This window comes from Plectropomus leopardus, chromosome 18 (genome assembly GCF_008729295.1).
Source record: "Plectropomus leopardus isolate mb chromosome 18, YSFRI_Pleo_2.0, whole genome shotgun sequence".
NCBI classification, from domain to species: domain Eukaryota; kingdom Metazoa; phylum Chordata; class Actinopteri; order Perciformes; family Serranidae; genus Plectropomus; species Plectropomus leopardus.
This window is the reverse complement of record NC_056480.1, coordinates 25,215,547-25,230,879: the sequence shown is the minus strand read 5'-3', so window position 1 is coordinate 25,230,879 and position 15,333 is coordinate 25,215,547. Positions and strand designations below refer to the sequence as shown.

The 15,333-nt window shown below is 38.4% G+C and overlaps 1 protein-coding gene and 1 long non-coding RNA gene across 4 annotated transcripts in view; one reads left to right on the top strand and one right to left on the bottom strand.

Moving 5' to 3' along the window:
- Positions 1-15,333, bottom strand: part of col22a1 (collagen, type XXII, alpha 1) — a 71,853-nt gene that overhangs the window by 30,294 nt on the left and 26,226 nt on the right. For 2 of the 3 annotated variants that reach the window (XM_042506667.1, XM_042506668.1), the window contains exons 10-20: positions 14,069-14,122; positions 13,906-13,959; positions 13,754-13,807; positions 12,705-12,758; positions 12,547-12,591; positions 8,879-8,932; positions 8,714-8,767; positions 8,152-8,187; positions 6,664-6,693; positions 6,145-6,198; positions 5,935-5,988 (exon numbers count right to left, since the gene is read on the bottom strand). In XM_042506667.1, coding sequence (XP_042362601.1) covers positions 5,935-5,988; positions 6,145-6,198; positions 6,664-6,693; positions 8,152-8,187; positions 8,714-8,767; positions 8,879-8,932; positions 12,547-12,591; positions 12,705-12,758; positions 13,754-13,807; positions 13,906-13,959; positions 14,069-14,122 — 543 coding nt within the window. The remainder of the gene's footprint in view (positions 1-5,934; positions 5,989-6,144; positions 6,199-6,663; positions 6,694-8,151; positions 8,188-8,713; positions 8,768-8,878; positions 8,933-12,546; positions 12,592-12,704; positions 12,759-13,753; positions 13,808-13,905; positions 13,960-14,068; positions 14,123-15,333) is intronic. The other variant, XM_042506669.1, reaches the window with a different exon arrangement.
- LOC121957877 lies at positions 4,219-14,359 on the top strand. The gene is made up of 4 exons (XR_006106796.1): positions 4,219-4,391; positions 13,402-13,579; positions 13,926-13,993; positions 14,089-14,359. It is a non-coding gene; the product is annotated as an uncharacterized LOC121957877 (long non-coding RNA).

The following is a 15,333-nucleotide window of genomic DNA, read 5'->3' as shown; positions in this document are numbered from 1 at the left end:
ATTTTTTAAAAAGCATAGATAGATAGATAGATAGATAGATAGATAGATAGATAGATAGATGGATGGATAGAAAACCTCCTGTAGCATTTTCTTTGGCCCGTTCTTGTATTTTTCAACCCAGCACACTTATATTTAGCCACTCTCTACCAAATTTGGCAGGTTAGAGAGGGCTGTGAAAATGTTCAATATTTTGTAACCCACATTAATCCTCCAATTGTTTTCGGGGTGAATTTGACCTGTTTTAAGTTACTATTTTTACCTTCAGTTTCTTTCCTAATCTTGTTTGATACTGGCAGTAGTCAACTGCTTCTTATTTCCTAACCCTAAAATGTTTAATAGCCTTATTATTTTTCTTCCTATTTTCATCTTTTGTTTCCCTTTCTCTACTGTATTTGGTTAATTAGTTGGTTGACGAATTGTTATTACTGTAAATTTAGGGACAAAATATGTTTGGGAGTTGTTCTTGTGACCAGAAGAGTAACAGTTTGGGTGTTCTGCTATCTAATGTACCATTAAGGCCAATTCCAAATGTTGTAATTTCCAATGCAATAGTACCCTATAGTCCCTTGCTATTTTATCTTGGTGAGGACTTTGAAGGGTTAAACTTCTTTAAATTGCATATCCACACGTATTATATTGTAAATTAATTTATTATGCTGATTTCAATATGAATATCACAGTAGAGAGGCAGGCAGATATAGCAAAACAGAGCATTAAATCCTGAAGGACTCGTAATAGTTAAAAAAAAATCTTAAAAAAAGTAAAAATGGACAACAAAGCGAAAAGGACAAATTCTGTTTGTGGATACTATGTTTTCTCATTGCATTGCTGCATTACCATTATCATGTGACTGTCCACAGATAAATCCTAGCACTGGCTCTTTATTTATCTTTCTTCATATATTTGTTGGTGCTTTCCTCTGCAGCCCACTAAGCTCACATTGCAGCTCAAGCCGCCCTCAGCTGTTATATCAGGACAGAGGTGAATAGACAGGCCCGAGAAGCAGTGACACACACCACTGATGAGAGCTTTGCTGCAGCGGAGGTGAGAGTGGCTCAATCTATACCAACTCAACCATACAGCCAGCTCTATCTGCGCTGGCAGCAGAGGAGACCACACTATTATCACAGCTCTCAGCCCAGCTTCACCCCCCACTCACACTCTCTCCCTGAGCATCTTCAGCTGAGCTATAACAACCCCAAACCTGGAGAAAATAGGTCAAGCTCCTCACCGTCTGTTTTTTTTTTTTTTTGTTTTTTTTTTAGGATCCACTTGGAAAGCATCCCGTGGGGTTATAAAATGCTTTAGCTGGACCACCAGTGATATTACAAAATAAAAGCAGAGCTGCACAGAGGGAGATTTTCTAGGTATTCTGGAATCTGAACCCAATGTGATTGCTTATAAACTATTAAGCAGTGATATTCAACTGATGGTTCATGGGCCACATCTGGTCCCAGGTGGCCCCCCAACTATTTTCTAAATCGCAATTTTTAAAGTGATTCAAACTGAAAATTGTTTTTTATACTTTTAGTATGCATAAGGTGTCAGAGTGCATAAAAATGCGTCAAAATAGAGCTTCAAGAAAGTACCAGTGGAGGATCCCCTGCCGAATCTTGGTAGCATCCTAAAATCCAAGGAACATCCCAAAAATCTAGAAATGCCTTAAAATCCTATAAATGTCCTAAAATCCAAGAAACATCCTAAAACCCTAGGAACATTCCAAAATAATAGAAACCTCCTAAAATCCTGGAAGCATCCTAACATCCTAGAAATGCTCTAAAATCCATGAAATGTCCTAAAATCCTCGAAACATGCTTCAATCAAAGAAATGTCCTGAAATCCTAGACACATCCTAAATTCCTCAAAGTGTCCTAAACCCCTAGAAATGTCCTAAAGTCCTAGAAATGTTAGAAATATCCTAAAATCCTTGAAAAATATAGGCCTATTGGGCAGCTGTGATTGACCCCTGGCCTCCTGTCATTTTTCAGGTAGAGCAAGCTGAGTGTTCCTGCTTCAAATCTTGTCTGGCTGAGGACAAAGTGCAGTAGTTAGTGGTAAAAAGATAAGTCTTTCATGTACGTCCAGAGGAGGTTTGTTGCCTCCTCTGCCCAGCTGAACAGCTGCAAATGTTGATTCCAGCATATTGCCGATGAGATGTTAATTGCTCCCAGAAGAGACAGGGAATGGAGGTCACTATCTTTGTTAATGTTTTGGAAGAACAAATTGTGTAGAACCACAGCGCCTGTTTTAATTACACACTGCGGTGTGATGGGACCAGCGCGGGATGAGACGGAGGGAGAAGGAGATGAGAGACAAGGGACAGTTTTTGTAGATAATTCTACAAGCACTGATAACAGCCACAGTATCAGCTCTCATTAGCATGAGGAATAAATATCAGTTTTCTTCATTTGAAATAATCCCATTGGAATATGACAAGTGTAGTTCTGGGAGCGCGGTATAAACTTCCAATTACTGCTGATTAGTTTTGTTCTACAAGAGCTCCTCTGGAGGCAAAATAGTCTAATTTTAGTCAAAACTCGGCGGACTAGAGCGGCAAAAAGCAATCCCATGACACCACGTATGAGATAGCTCTTATGAATATTTTTTCTCTCATTATCACAAAATTATTGTTTTGTGATTTAATCATTACAAGATTGGGTCTAATGCAATCAAAAAAATAGTCTCCGACAAAGAGCTGGTTACTATACTTTCTTGTGATTATAAAGAAATTCCCTTTTGATGCAAACCTGTCTTCTTGAATTACATGTACACAATATCTGTTTTGACAAATAAGTTTTGACTGGGAACATTTTGGCTTTGGGCGACAGTGCAGGACAGGACCCTGACATGGGAGCAGAAGCTTGAGATTCTGCCTCTCGTTTGTGGTAAGGTTAAGGCAAGTCAACTCGCTTTGTTTGAGAGCCAATTTGGAAAATAACAGGGGACCAGGGGCAGCCCCATACACGTTTGTAGGATTTTAGGACATTTCTAGGACTGAAAGACATTTCATAGATTTTAGGAAGTTATGATTTTAAGACACTTCTTGGATTTCAGGATGTTTCTAGGATTTTTACGACCATTCTAGAATTTTAGGCAAACTTCTTAAAGCACATTTTCATAGCCTTGATTAACCATGTATATACAGTATATGTATATATTTTAAGTTTATTTTCTGTTTTTGTTTGTTTTGTTTTTGTTGGTTTTGCTTTCTTGTACGTCTTACGAATTTCTTGCAAGTTTTTGAGTCATTTCCTCTTTCGTTGCTCCTTGCCTTCTGACAATTTGCTCAGGCTTCAAAGGGTTAATGGAAGCAGAAACGTTAATATAAGAACTGTTACAAATTCCCTTTAAGCATTTCCCTTTAAGAAGGCACTTCCGTCAAAAAGAGGTGACGCCTTTTTTCTACCTCTGATTAGTCCATAGAGAGTGACGTCATGTTTCTGAACTTTTGATTGCTTGGTGGGCGGGTCTAAATCAGCCCGCATATCTTTACATCCATAGCGCATACGCGAGTGACGGGGGAGTAGCTAATAGATCCATGGGCTGTAGCGAGACGGCAGCGCTGCAGCGAGTGTGTGTTTGTCCTGTCAAAAGTGAGTCAAGTTACCGTTTTGTGATAGTTGAACTCCGTTGCAAAAAGTTTGTCCTTCAGCTAGTAGTTTGTTGCCGTACAGCGCGTCTGCGAACAACTGTCTACTCTGTAGGTTGTAGTCTTCCGCTAGCGTACCTGTTAGCATGTCGCTAACGACCGGTGCTCTGTCAAAGATTGTTTCCCTGTTGATACGTGTCCCCCATTCTTTACTGGTTTGAGACTTCAAGCCCTTATGAATCTAAGTGTTTTAATTACTTTAGCACTTATTTTTAATTAACGATTTATGTAATTTTATTTTAAACTACTTACACATTTTTGTGTACCTTTTACCTATTTTTGTAAATATTTATTTTTTAAAATATTTGTTATCCCCTTTTTCCCACACCCCCTAATTTTTTAAAAATAATAATTTTGCACATTTTATATGCCAATGTTTTATATTATTCTAAATGTCATTTTAACACTACAGCTTTGAGCAATGCACCCCACACTGTATTCTGTTTTATATTGTTTTATTTTAACGTAACTTAAGTTACTTTATTATAACATAATCATGTATGGTTTTTTCAAAGAAAAATTGAATTCTTTGGGATTATGCCTTAACAGGGGGAACACACTTTGATAAAACAATGGCTAGCGCTGGATGTGTGGACTGTGAAGCCAGGTCACCAGACAGCGCCCCATGTGACCTGGAAAGCACAGGTGCACCTCTGGCTTCCAGGGAGATCAGCTGCTGCCCTTCATCATTGCCGCTGGGACTGTGATTGGACTCTCGTTTGCCTACGGAGACTTTTGAACTGTGAGTATCCCACTATGTTTTTTTTCTCCTGTGAGTGAATAAATTATTGGGACAGCTTTGTAAAAGCAATAGTTTTGCTTTTCTGAAGTGAGGTTATATGGGGTATTTATCCATAGTCGGTGTATTACTTTCAGTAGCTGTCAGTGGACACGCCCCCAGTTTGGAGAAACATGGAAGCTAAGCAAAGTACTGCTGTGGATGGGGGTCAGCAATGAAACGCATTTTAGCCACCTCAAAATAGTCTCACCCAAAATAAGCGATACCAGGAAAAGTGTATGCTATATTGAGAGTATTTTCATCGCTATACCCTTTCTTCAGGGAATCCATTTCTACTGGGAAGCTGTTAACTGCTTCAGTTCCCCTTCTATGATAAAAACATTCTGTAATTTCATACGATGTTAAAAAAGTGGAATTATTGTGTAAAGCAGACTAAAACTGTACTTTAAAAATACATGTTAACATATTATCTAGCCAAAATTGTCCTAAATAGTATTTCCCTGAGTCGGATTTAAAGGTCACTTAGCTGTGAATTTCAGTTTTCACTAGTGATTGAAAAAGTGTTGTGGTGTAAGTAAATAGTATAATTTCATATAATTTGTCTCTTTGTGAGTGTAATAAATAGATGGTTTAATGCTGAGGGATTACAGTAATAAAATTAAAGGTTACAAATACACAGTAAATACACCATACTTTATCTTTATTTAAGTTAAAACAAGACATACTATTAAGTGAGTGATAATATTATTTGGGATTTCAGTAAAAGGACCAGGAGTGCTGCATGTCATGGCAGCTGATACTGAGCAAGTGCGCCACATGGATAAGTTGAATCTATGCATTTTGCAGCGGATGGTTGAAACTTCACGTTTCCCAACAATGCTGTGGTGAAGGTATTCTTAGGTTTAAGCACAAAAACTAATTGATTTATCCACTTTTCTCCCATCTAATTTTAATGATCATTAAGTCTCTTGTGTAGTGGAATTAACATCATATTATGCATACTCTCACCATAATGGCCCACCAGCAGATGGAGACATGAAAAACAATGCTTTTCAGTGTATGCAATATTCATTCATTGTGCAAAATAAGTAAAATACTTCAATTTAGGCTTGGTGTTTGGTGTAAAAGTCTGCCATCCAAGAAACTGGGCGTGATTTGTATGCAGGCTGAGAGGTACTGCCTCAGAGACTCAAGTCACATCAAGAAAATTCCCTACTGGAGTCTTGCCATACAAACTTATAAGTTTATGGTTCTGTTAAAGTGCAGATTTGCCTTGTTACCTTAAATAATGAATGTCAGATATATAAATAAAAAAAAGAATGATGGATTGCCACTTGCACTCATTTTGCCCACTATTTTAACTCAGCAAATAAGATTTGTTCTCCCTCAGGATCAGTTTGGCTTCTGAGAAATGTTCGTAAGAAGACCTGTTAAAATGTGCTCCACGTATGCGAGTAGCGCTTTGTTGAGCATCTCCTGCTACAGTATAGGCTCTTATATGATAAAGACATATTCAGAAAATATTCCATCAAAATTAGATTCTTACCCTCTGGCCAAACTCTCCCGGCTCCCCAGGTAGGCCCTGTAGACCCGGAGGACCCTGAGGAATAAAATGCTCAGCTACAGTTCACTCAGCACCACTGGTGTTTTCATGAACTGCTCAGCACTACATCTGAGAAGGTGGCTTTTCCACAACAACAAAATACCAAAAGCTATAAACAGCAGGAAAGAGGGAGTCATAAATCATGATCCTTACCTGAGGCCCCGGGGGGCCCTCGGGCCCTGGAGGCCCAGAAGGTCCAACATCTCCCTGAAACAGATCAAATATATGAATAGATATCATAGCATTATAGTCATATATCTTATGACTATGTGAGATTACGGTTACAGATTTCAGTGTTTTGTTAAAATTGTTAAGATAACAAATCATTTACTGCATACTGTATGTACAGTGGTGTTTTCATAGTCCATAGTGGTGCATATAGTTGTTTTTGTGTTGCTTGTTGCATTTTTCATGACGTGATTTTTATGGTACTAGGCATGTTTCCATAACACATTTGTGCAAAACTTGAGCAGTATTTTCAAAATGTCGATAAAACACAATCGGAGATGACTGCGTTTCTACTGAGTGATTCCAAGAAGCATGGTGATGGCTGTACGAAACATTAGCAGGTTTATTTCTGTTGCAGTCACTGCACTAGCCATAATTGTTTCCGATCGAAGGCGACATAGGCCTGGAAAGGAAAGCCCCTTATACATGGGGATGATTGCTCACCTTTTCACCTCGTAAGCCTTCTTTTTGAACCTGAAATTAAAAGAAAAGATCAATAAATATTAAGTTATGTTATTCTTAAATTAGTCAAGTCACTGACAGATTCATTTTGCAACCTTTGTCTCATCATTGTGAGGAAATGAGACCATGGTCAATACAACTGAAAATGGTTATCGCACACATTTCTTTGTGTGTGTGTGTGTGTGTGTGTGTTTCGAAGTACATTTGAAATAAAAACCAGAAAAATGTCCAGAAATATTTTGTTTATGATGCAGTGAAGTTGACCTTTGGCCTTTTGGACTTCAATATTTTATCCTCTTAGACATTTTTATGAAATTAGTCATAATTAGCATATAAATGTATGAGTTTTGCCAAAATCTTGTTTTACGAGGTCACAGTGACCTTGACCTTTGACAGCTAAAATTTAATTAGTTCATCTTTGAGTCCAAGTAGACATTTTTGCCAAATTTGAAAATTTTGAATTTCCATCAATGTGTCTGAGATGATGCGTTCATGAGAAAAGGATGGATGTGAGGTGACTGTGACCTTGACTTTGACCTTTGACCACCAAAAACTAAGCAGTTCAGTCTTGAGTCCTAAGTGAACAACAAGAAATTCCCTCCTTGAGATACTGAGTTCACAAGAATAGGACAGACGTGCAGACTGACAGACAACCCGAAAACTTAATGCCTCAGGCAGAACCTGTTGCTAGTGCAGAGGCAAAAAACCCCTATAGCTTCATACAGAAAAGATAAGGGCTTCTTCTGTCAAATTACCCCCTTTTTTTTGGCTTAAGAAAATAAACATATTGGAAGACTGTGTTCTGCTGTCCTAATGCTCTTTAGTGCTGTAGGTGCCACTAAAGAGTGTTTTTATTAGCAGTTAATAGAGAAATATCAAAATACATGTATTTTAGAAGCTAGGTCTAGCAAATTTCAGTCATTTTCTAGAAAAAAATGACTGAAATTTGCTAGACTTTTTAATAAATATAATACTAATCTATAAGACAAAATAAACACATTAAAAAAAAAAACAAGTAATAAAAAGGAAGAAAAAAACAATATGGCAACCACATGTAGATTACATGGCAAAAAGGGCAGCTTTAGGTACATAGCCACAAAAGGAAAATGCATTATAACACACATTATTAAATTGTGATGTGATATGGCACGCTTTCTTATGATCAAAACGTCAACTATTGATCACCAAGATAGCTGTTGATAAATGTTCTGTCAGTCCACTGATAAGTTAATCCACAAAATCTATTGCTTCATCTGTCTAGAGAACAGCACCCCTCCCTCGGTCAGCAGGTCAGTCTTGTCCATGATTAGCATTTTTTTTTTTTTTTTTTTTTTTGCTGTTTGTCTAATTTGGGGTTGGGCTGCTGCATTTTAAAGCTGTTTATCATTCTGACTCCATCACTCCATTATGTTGTTCATCACCAAACAAGCCTGTAATTCTTTATCCTTTTGGTCTATTTCTGGTACTCACCACATCCCCAGGTAATCCGGGAAGGCCTCTCTCCCCCTGTGATGTAATTCAAACAAAGATAAAAACCCTGTCATTAGAATCAAGCGACTTACAGGGTAATGCACCTAGAGCAATATGGTAATGATACGGCAGCGACCATAATTTATGAGATGACACGTGTGTACTTATTGTAGGCCTAAAGGAAAGTGAAACTTGTGGATAAATTACCATGGGAATTCTTTGTGCGTGTGCGTGCATCTTTGTGCATGCACATGGGTGTGGTAGAAGCATGTGTTCACTGCTGGAAGGCTCATCAAAGTCAGTAATTACAGGCAGACAAATGAACTCTGCTTTTTATTTTCTCAGACAAATGAGTGGGCTGACTTTGATGGTGCACAGAGGAGTCTGAGGAATGTCTGGAGAGCGCAGACAGTAGTTTGGGAAACTGATGAGACCTCTTTGAAATGATTTATATCAGCTTGCCTTAATAACATTATGCTTATGGCAATATCCTCTTTGAATTGTTTCTAATCAAGTCAGTGAGGTGTTTTGCATATAACACAGGAGAGAGTGGGGGGCATACCTTGTTGCCTTTTAGTCCGCTGGCTCCGGGTGCACCAGCCAGTCCTCTCAAACCCTAATCAGTTTGAGACAACAAAGCTTTATTAACACAAAGGTGACTCACCAAGTCTGTCTCAGATTAATATCTTTGTAACTGCAGGATCTAAATCAGAGCATCACTACTTACATCTTTCCCCGGAACACCAGGTTTGCCAGGAAATCCATCCAAACCTACCTCGCCCTAAAATGGAAACAAGTGTAGAATAAAGCATTTATAAAGTAACTGTAAACTGTTGAAGACAAAAAGATATAAGTATTCTGTATTCAGTCAGTATTTTTTGAAAAAAAAGAAAAAAACCCACTTTGTTCAATGATGTGTGTGTTACTGTTTGCTTGCAATAGCTAAAAGATTTGCATAATTAGCATGTGAAGGGAAAGCTGCTATCGCTACACAGATAAAGACAAGAAACTGAAATGCCATCAATAGAATAGCGAAGGAAAAAGACTGCTTAGTTGTGAGCCAAATGAAAATAAAAAGAAAAAAAAAACACGCAAAAGGATTTTCAGCCAAGCTAGTAGCTCTGTGAACATTTTTATTTTTATTTTATGAACTAATAGTTTGCATACTAAAGGACTTAATTACATACAAATTACGAGGTTATTTATCTATTTAAGTTTATTTGTTTTGAATTATGAAAAAATAACTTCAACTTCTCTTCTCCAATTCCGTCAACTTGAAAATTTTAGGCAGCCCAGATACTATTTTTTTTAAGTTAAAACAAATGTTTTCTTTTTAAAATGCACTGAGATATTCTGCTTGGTAGGCCCCAGGGGCACAGTAGGGAGGGTGGCATCTGGGGATTAAGCCCCAAATTATTTCTCAAAACCCCCAAATCCAGGCTATTTCCCTAAAGAAATCTAGTATATTTGAGTAAATGTTTTGAAGACCACATTTACTTGGCATTGATGGGAATCCTCGATTTGCAATGAAAGCAATCTTGATTATAATGGATTTAAATGTGGAAGATCTGTCAGGCAGACTAACAGCAAGACACAAAAAATAGTTTCAATATCAGTAATGCTGTTTTAGATTTACAAAAAAATAATGTGTATAGGCTCTTGATTTTCAGATGGTCAAAATGAAAAGATTTTGACCTGATGAAGATCCAAGCAGGAACAAAACATTGTCATTAATGAACTTGTGTAGCATAGAGCAAGTGTTCAGGTGTTACCTTTTTCCTCATGTGCACTGTTTTTTAATAGTATTGCACCTTCATGATGTATGTATAACCACCTTTTTTAAACCATGTATGCTTGTACTGCTTTATTTTGCCATCTAGCATTTCCACCGGCTCCGCTGCGTTTTGCTCTGTGCTCCGTCATCTGTCAATCGCTACTGGTTGCATTTTGAGTCTGGCATGGCACTGTACCGCCGAATCAGCTGGAGTGGTGAGACCGAGGAGTTCTCGCGGTCATTACAGAATCACGCACAGTATATCGTTACAGAAAAAAAAAGTAGTAACTCCATTCACTCCGTGGATTAATTATCGTGATGTCCATTCTCTCCCATAACTCCCAATGAGTTGCTCCACGCCAAATCCTTTCTAAGGCTGTCCTTATAAAAGGATGTGTGGTGTCATAAATCATTTTGTGGTTTTCCACCTACATAATTAACTTCTCTTCCCTGTGTTGCTCGTAATGACCCCGGAAAACCTCTGACCTGTTGACTCCAGGCCTGGATTCGCTCATTTTGACGTTTTATTGATGTAGTTAAGTGAAATATGATCAGACATAAGCACAGTGTTTTATTCTGAAAATTAACCAGATGTTTTGATGTTGTATACCTGTTCGATTTCCTGTCTGCTCTGTGTTAAATTCGGCTAAATTTATGCGGAGTGATCAGGCGTCCGGCAAAAACAGGAGGCTTGCGTATCTGATCCGCAAGCCTCCGGACTGCTGGAGCTGAGTCGATCCGCAATGCAGCGGAGCCTGTGGAAACTCACACATAGACTATAGTGCAATCTATTTGCTCCGTCTGCCGTGACTGAGCGGAGCCGGACTGCACATGGATCTGGTGGAAATCCGGCTTTATAAAGCAAGTATATCAGGGTTCATCCTCTGAGGACCATTTATGCCTGTACCAAATTTCATTGCAATTAATGAACCTAATGGCATCCCTCAAGCCACACGGCTAGCATAACTAATAAAAGGCAGATTTAAAATAGGCAGAAAGTACTCTGTACCCTGAAACACATCCTTGAGTTTTCATTCAGCAAACAGTGCCCTGACTTTAACCCTTGGTGCCTCCTCTAGACCACCTATTTCCTTTATCACTTAACGAGGAAAGTGCTTTTCCAGTTTTCACTTACAGGATATTTGCTCACTGACTTACTGGCTGACAGACAAACCTGGCATCAGCATGTTTGAATGGAGCTCCAGTATGACTAGAACCTGCTTCACATCCTCAGGCCATGTGGCAAAGCAATCAGCGCACTGATTCCGTGTTTACTGCTTCATACGGACCCCTCGTAAAGTCGTTCAAATTGAAGCTGACATGTCAGCATGACACAAGTAGTGTTACAAGTGTTTCTCATATCCTTCTACTCAATCTGTTACAAGTAGTATCACTGAGCTCATGATCACAAAAACATCTTGACATCAGTTGGAAACCATTCTGATGCTGCAAGATAACCTTTCACTGATTTATTATTGCTCTCTAAAATCATTTTGGTAGCAAATAAAGGAAAGATTTCAGTAGTTCAGAGGAAAATTGCAGACATCAACAAAGCTTAGGCCTTGAATGGACTGCATTATAGCCAAACACCCCCACAGGGTCCCAGACAGGAAGTGTGGAGAGCGAATCAAGGAAGCCACATCTGTTTGCACCATTACGCCCCTCAGTTCTCAGTCCCTCTGAGAAGAATGGCCTCTCTCAGAAGTTAACCCCGTCGAAGCATTTGAAGCATGAACTGTGTTCTGTACAGGTTTGATCGAACATGGTTCAAATCCCGGGACACGTTGGGAAAGCACAGACTGGGGAAGTAAATAAGTGACTTCCTCTTGTCGCTCAGCAACTCAACTCAAGTGCTCTTGAGCAAGATGCTGAACACCAAAGTGTTGCGCCAGAGCTTCAGTTGTAGCTCCCATGCAGGATTGCCAGATACAGCTGATAGTTTCCAGCCCAAAGACAAAAAAACGCCCCATATATTTGACCAGTATTTAGTTAAGCAACATCAGTTTAACTGCCCTAATAATTACTGTACCATGCTCAAAAGCAACAAACGGCTGCAGCTGAAGCATGCATAAATAATCCAACAGCGACAAACAAGCAGTATAATGTCCTCCAGACATTCGTTTATTAAGCTGAATTCTTTTTGCAACTCATTAACGTTTCAACAAATACCGTGATAAACTTAAACCTTATTTTGGGTAACTTTTTATAAATTTAAACCTATGCTCCTGTTTGCACAAGCATAAACACACACAAAGTGCATTCAATGCAACTACATGCACTTTTACAGGGCACTTTTTGGAGATTTCTTATATGTATTTACATATACAATTATTAATATTGTAATAATGTTACGATGACGTTGTCAACGTTAACTGCCTCTCACCTGAATGAAGTACAAATGAAAAAGATTTATGCTTGACTGGGTGCACAGAAAATGTATTAGTTGAATACATTTTATCATATTGTATGTTATTTTTATATTATTCTTGTAATTCATAATTAAATTTTTAAAAATGTTTAAAAAATATGGAATTGCATAAATGTGTCGCACAGTGATCTATTTTCATTCAACAAGTCAGATTTGATTTCTTATTTGAAGAAACTGGTTCATTGTTACTTACCCTGGCTCCTGGACTTCCTTTTTCCCCTTTAATACCTGATTCACCCTACAACAAAACACAGCAACATCATAATGCGATTCTAAAAAAATGAATATCATCAGTTTTCAATATCAGATCCTAAACAAACACTTAAAGAAATGCATTCAGATTATACTCACAGTGACACCTGTTGGTCCTGGCATGCCAGGAATTCCTTGATCCCCTTGAATTCCCTATAAAACATAAATGGAACAGCATTTTATTAGTGGGAGTTTATTGACTTGGGGCTCTCCAAAATGCTACTCAGCAATACAGTGAAGGCCAACTGGGGGACTGCTGAGTCGGAGGTGAATCAATGTAAGAAATGTAACTGACCAACTGAGAAACCTAAACTCCCAAAAAAGAAACAGCAGTTGTCAGTTGACAAGACCCCCCAAAGGAAGAACTTTGAACTCTGACCTCTGACCTCACTTTCACTCTTTTCTCATGTAAACGAAAGAAAGAAATGTGTCTTTTGCTATTAATTTATGTTTCTTTTGTTTTAATCACGGATCTTATATAAAGCTTAGTTTTATGATTTTTGTGAAAAAAATGAGATTGCTGTGTTGGCCTTGGTCCTAGTCAGATTGTTCACTTACGTGTTGTAATTAATTAATTTTTCCAGTAGGGCTTCGTTGCAAGGATTGCAGCCTAGTTGTGTTTATGGCAATTTCACATCTCGTCTTAATGGTAATTCTATATACCAGGTCAAAGTGAAGGTTAGGAGCTAAGCTTTACTGTATTTTCTTAAAATATTTCACATGCTTCTTCAGTCTCACCCTCTGCCATGAGAGCGGCATTTCACTAATTGAGTATTCGCTTTATTGTATTAAAAAGGAGGCGATCACTCCCTCAAGCCCTGGGCTGAGCAGCCCGTCACAGCCCATTGGCCAAACCTGAGCCAGCACCCCCTCCATCCTCCCCCTCCTGGCTCTTTCACCAGCTGCTGCCTCATCCAAAGGAAAGTCAACCAAACTGCCCCCTTCTTCACAGGAAATCGATAACAAGCTGAGAGGTAATTGCCCAGAAAAACGTATGTACGCCCACACAACAGAACAAATGTGTCTTTGAGATCCAGGACCAAAGATGCACCTTTTTTCCCCTACATCAACATAATGATGTGCCAAATGCAAGTGCACCCACTTGTTAATGACTTTCAGAAAAAAATGGGAAGATCATATTCACACACCTTTTGTCCAGCTAGACCTGGCAGCCCTGGAGCTCCAGCCACTCCTCCTTCGCCCTATTAATTCAAAAAAAAAGAAAAAAAAAGATGAAAACATACATATTTGCACAAGTGTCTCAACCCTTTACTAAAACATCAGAACATTTATGTCTTACCTTGTCTCCTTTGTCTCCAGGCAAACCATCAATACCTGGCACACCACCAAGTCCCTGTCACATGATTGGAAACACATGATTAACACGAGTAGGTACATTTTTGCTTTTAAGATTGAACATTTTAAAACAATCCGCCACACATCCAGGTTGCAAGTTGTCACACCTTCTCTCCTTTTTGTCCAGGAGCACCTGTCAAACCTATCTTCCCTGTATCGCCCTGTAAACAGAAGGCAAGTGTTTACTGTGACTATTTTGTGATACATAAGCATGCAGGATGGCCAGTAATACAGGCGACGATGGCGACGAATATCGACCCGGCAGCATCACACAACATGGTTTTAGTACACGGTGGCTGGAGGATTAATGTGGAACAAATGTTAGCGATGAATTAATGGACTTTATTAATCGAACATTCAGACATTTGGACAAAAGAGAGAAGTTAAAGGGACAGTTTGGGTTTTTGAAGTGGGTTTGTATGGGGTACTTATCCATAGTCAGTGTATTACATACAGTAGATGTCTGGCAGGCACCCAAATTAGAGTAGCAGGTTGGAATCTTGACATGAAAGCAAAGCAATGTACTGCTGTGGATGGGGGTCAGCAACAAAATGTATTTTAGCCACCTAAAACCTGGAATGAAATCATTTATAGTGCTGTGTTCAGATGCTTCACATTCATTTAAACCTTTGAAACAGGAGCATTTTTTTTTTATTAAAAAAAAAAAAATTTCAAGACATAGCTTAAAAGGCACTGAGCACTGACTGGCAAGAAATGTCTCAAAAAAACAAGAAATCAGGAAAAAAAATGACCCCAAAAAAAAAAGCGTTAAAGAGCAAGAGAGAAATTATAAGCACATAGTTCTAAAAAAGGGAATAAATGTAAGACTGTATTTGTAATTATTATTATTACAATAATTAGTTACAGTTGTATTTTTTAAAAATGTATGTATTTACTTGACCTTTTTTTCTTTTTTCTGCTGATAAATTTCATTTTTCTTGTAACTGTTGACTTCATCCCATGTTTTTAAAGAAATCAAGCCACTTTGCTCAGGTTTCAGAGGGTTAAGGTAAAACAGTGAAAATATTTTCAATATAGTGTCTGTTTTAATTTAAACTCTTTCTTTTAGGAAGGGCCTTCTTTAAGTGTCTTAAACACATTTTAATGCTGAAACTCTCAATAGAAGTAGGTTGCTGGACTCCAGCCTGTTTTTCTACAACTGGGGGCGTACCGACTGCCATCTACTGTATACAATACATTGACTATTAATAAGTACCGCATACAGCCCACTTAAAAAGACTCAGAATTATCCCTTTAACATTACACTGAGAACAAAAAGACTTATTCAAATCAAGATACACAAAAACTCAGAAACTTTTGAGTAAATGCTGGGGAGCCAGAATATGCTAACAGCTATCATCACCATCACCAA